Source organism: Microtus ochrogaster, chromosome 1 (genome assembly GCF_000317375.1).
Source record: "Microtus ochrogaster isolate Prairie Vole_2 chromosome 1, MicOch1.0, whole genome shotgun sequence".
Lineage (NCBI taxonomy): Eukaryota > Metazoa > Chordata > Mammalia > Rodentia > Cricetidae > Microtus > Microtus ochrogaster.
In genome coordinates this window covers 54,780,425-54,783,797 of record NC_022009.1, presented here as the reverse complement: position 1 = coordinate 54,783,797, position 3,373 = coordinate 54,780,425, and the positions used below count along the sequence as shown (strand labels likewise).

The 3,373-nt window shown below is 49.6% G+C and overlaps 1 protein-coding gene across 1 annotated transcript in view; it reads left to right on the top strand.

Moving 5' to 3' along the window:
- The first annotated feature begins 607 nt into the window (after nucleotides 1-607).
- The window catches only part of Pnn (pinin, desmosome associated protein), a 10,296-nt gene continuing 7,530 nt past the window's right edge, over nucleotides 608-3,373 (top strand). Inside the window, exons 1-6 of the mRNA XM_005343695.2 lie at nucleotides 608-799; nucleotides 1,441-1,512; nucleotides 2,214-2,282; nucleotides 2,694-2,766; nucleotides 2,870-2,964; nucleotides 3,099-3,174. Of these exons, the coding sequence (XP_005343752.1) occupies nucleotides 687-799; nucleotides 1,441-1,512; nucleotides 2,214-2,282; nucleotides 2,694-2,766; nucleotides 2,870-2,964; nucleotides 3,099-3,174 (498 nt within the window). The 5' untranslated portion in view covers nucleotides 608-686. The remainder of the gene's footprint in view (nucleotides 800-1,440; nucleotides 1,513-2,213; nucleotides 2,283-2,693; nucleotides 2,767-2,869; nucleotides 2,965-3,098; nucleotides 3,175-3,373) is intronic.

The window sequence follows — 3,373 nt, the reverse complement described above, 5'->3', positions numbered from 1 at the left end:
CCTGCCTCTGCCTCCCGAGTGCTGGGATTAAAGGCGTGCGCCACCACTGCCCGGCCAATTTCCTTATCATTAATAACCATTTTATCCAAGTGTTCAGTTCTTATCGACCAAGGCATGCAAAGTTATTTGCAGTGTCCATAACAATTAACTGTTGAGATGAAGACTCGTGGTTCTTTCCTTTACAGCCCTTTCACTTTAATGAAAAGCAGCCAGCGCCTCCGGAGCTGCACATGAGCAACAACTATAACTTGCTTTGCCCTTTCTAATGAAAACTCTTGTGGAGGGAAAGAGGGAAGGTACGGTCGTTCCCGTCCCACGGGTGTCAGCAGATGTTTAAAATCAGTATAAAATCGGCGGCATCGGAAACTCAAGGGGCCGCCTTCCCGGATCCGCCAGCCCGGGTCTAGCACGCCGACGTAGTCCCACCCCGCTCTGCGCCAGAAGCGGAGCGCAACCACCCGCCGGCAGCAAGGGGAGGGGCCGGCCGCCCTGACGGCTTCTCATTGGTCCGGAGTCACGGAGCGGCAAGCGTCTTCCCCTTCCGGTCCCTGGGTGTTGGAGGCCCGGAAGCTCCCGCCTACGCTCATTGGCTGGGGCGAGCTGTCAGTCATCCCGAGTCCGGCGGCGGGCGCGGCGCGGCAGTGCGCGGCCTGTAGAGCAGTCGCGAAGCCTGCTGCAGAGAGAAGATGGCGGTCGCGGTGAGAACTTTGCAGGAGCAGCTGGAAAAGGCCAAAGAGAGCCTCAAGAACGTGGACGAGAATATCCGCAAGCTCACCGGCCGGGACCCAAACGATGTGAGGTGAGTGTCGGACGGAACGTGCGAGGTCGGCAAGGCACTCCTTGCGTCGGGGCGAACCGGGGCGCGAGGGCAGCCGGCCGGTTGTGGGCCGGCCGGGGTCATGAGACCTCTTTCCCGGGCTGCGGCCGAGCATGCTTCTCGGCTAAGTACTGGAGACGCCATCTCTGCGCCCTAGGACGCTGAGCACCGGTGCTGACCGAGGAAGAGCGAGCCTGGCTGCGCGGCATGGCTTCCGCACCCGTGGGAAGGCCGAGCCCACGGCTTCCCGCCTTTGGCGCTGCAGGCCCGGAACTGCAGTACAAAGCCCCTTTCCACCCCGGCGGTCCCCAGACCCGGCCAAACCGGAGACCCTCGGGGGACGCGAGTGGCCGCCTCTTCCAGTTCTGGCCTAGGTGTCCCTCTCTTTGGGCGGGCAGATAGGAGCTAATCCAATTGAGCCTTATTAATGTGTTACGGCCTCGAGGTAAATTTTCCCGAAATACTGGTCTTGGGGAAATAAGGAAGAGGAATGTAATTTCCAGTTTCAGAGAAGTGGATCCGAAACTCAGTTTTCCTTAGGGCGTGCCATGCCTGTGGAAGTCTATGATGCCCTTGCATTTGTTTAAAGAAGGGCTTGTGCACTGATTATAATTCTCTTACAGGCCCATCCAAGCCAGATTGCTGGCCCTTTCTGGTCCTGGTGGAGGTAGAGGACGTGGTAGTTTATTGCTAAGGTAAGATCTTTCATGTATGTTAAATAATGATAAATTTATAAACTTAATTATGAGGAGCTGGGGTGGTGGCGCATACCTTTGATCCCAGCACTCAGGAGGCAGAGGCAGATGAATCTCTTGAGTTTGAGGCCAGCCTGATCTAAAAAGCGAGTTCCATGACAGCCAGGAGTGTTATACATTGAAACCCTGTCTTGGGGGGAAAAATCAGATTGAACCAAATATATGGCAGATGGAATGACCTGCTAGGTTTTTAATAAACGTAATGGAAAAGTGGAGGTTAAAGTATTAATGAGAGCCGGGCGGTGGTGGCGCACCCCTTTAATCCTAGCAGTCAGGAGGCAGAGGCAGGTGGATCGAGGCCAGCCTGGTCTACAAGAGCTAGTTCCAGGACAGCTAGGGCTGTTACAGAGAGAAACCCTGTCTTAGACCCCCCCAAAAGTATTAATAAGAACAGGTTCTTAAAACCTTTATTGTATTTTTAAATACCGCCAGTGCTTTTTGACTTTTGCGAATATAATTGGTGGTAGAGTGTAGATCTGTAGAAGGGGAGACGGCAACATTGTCCTGTGAATGCTCACTTAAGTTTACTGCATTTGGAAAGGTTTTTATTTACTATGAAGTCAATTAAGTTCTCTCACCAACTAGAAATACCAATTTAACTTGTGTTTCTCAAGCTTTCTGTTGAATGTTTTTCATTGCAGGCGTGGATTCTCAGATAGTGGAGGAGGACCCCCAGCCAAACAGAGAGACCTGGAAGGGGCAGTCAGTAGGTATGTTTTCAGAAGATTTGTGAAGCATCAGTACCTGCCTTGTTTTCTGGGACACGACAGATATTCCTGCGTTTGTATTAAGATTTAGCAGCCTATCACTTCTCCCTGGAGTCCCTTGGTGTTTGACCTGTGCTAGCCAGTGTCTTAGAAAAGTCAGTAAAATTAGAAGATGTAACTTAACACTCTGTTTTGTTAATCATTTTGAAATCATTGTGAGAAATGTTGGTACCATAAGAGAGCAGAATTTGGTTTGAGCGTTTTGCTTCTATTTTTTTCACTGACAAAAAAGTAAAAGAGGTGTAAACTGAAGGAATGTGACTTCTGGGGCTGAGTTCCAGAAAACTCCTTTGCCTTTGGTTATGTGTGCACTTGATTGTTCCGTGATCACTTAGATTATTTTTCCTGTGATAGGCTGGGTGGGGAGCGGCGAACAAGAAGAGAGTCACGCCAGGAGAGCGACCCAGAAGATGATGATGTTAAAAAGGTACTGAAATTAAATACTAGAGGATGAACATGATTCTTAGTGCATTTTGAGAAGCATGTTCCCCATGTGCAGAAAATCACGAAGACTTCCTTTTCTCTTGTAGCCAGCGCTGCAGTCTTCCGTTGTAGCTACCTCCAAAGAGCGCACACGTAGAGACCTTATCCAGGACCAAAACATGGATGAAAAGGGGAAGCAAAGGTATCTGCAGGACATGTCAGATAGTAGAGTACTTTTTAAAAATTACATTTTGTTAAATGCCTATAAGATCTCTTTTAAAACGGCAGATTTTGTGTAGATTCTGCAGACGTTGATTTTCTTTTGCTGTTTTTTAGGAATCGACGAATATTTGGCTTGTTGATGGGCACCCTTCAAAAATTTAAACAAGAATCTACTGTTGCGACTGAAAGGGTATTGGTGCAATTTTGTTTTTTCTCGTTTACTCCTTGCTAAATGAGGACTGATGTTCTTTTTTGCGGGGGGGGGGGTTGGTTTTTTTCGAGACAGGGTTTCTCTGGCTTTGGAGCCTGTCCTGGAACTAGCTCTGTAGACCAGGCTGGTCTCGAATTCACAGAGATCCACCTGCCTCTGCCTCCCGAGTGCTGGGATT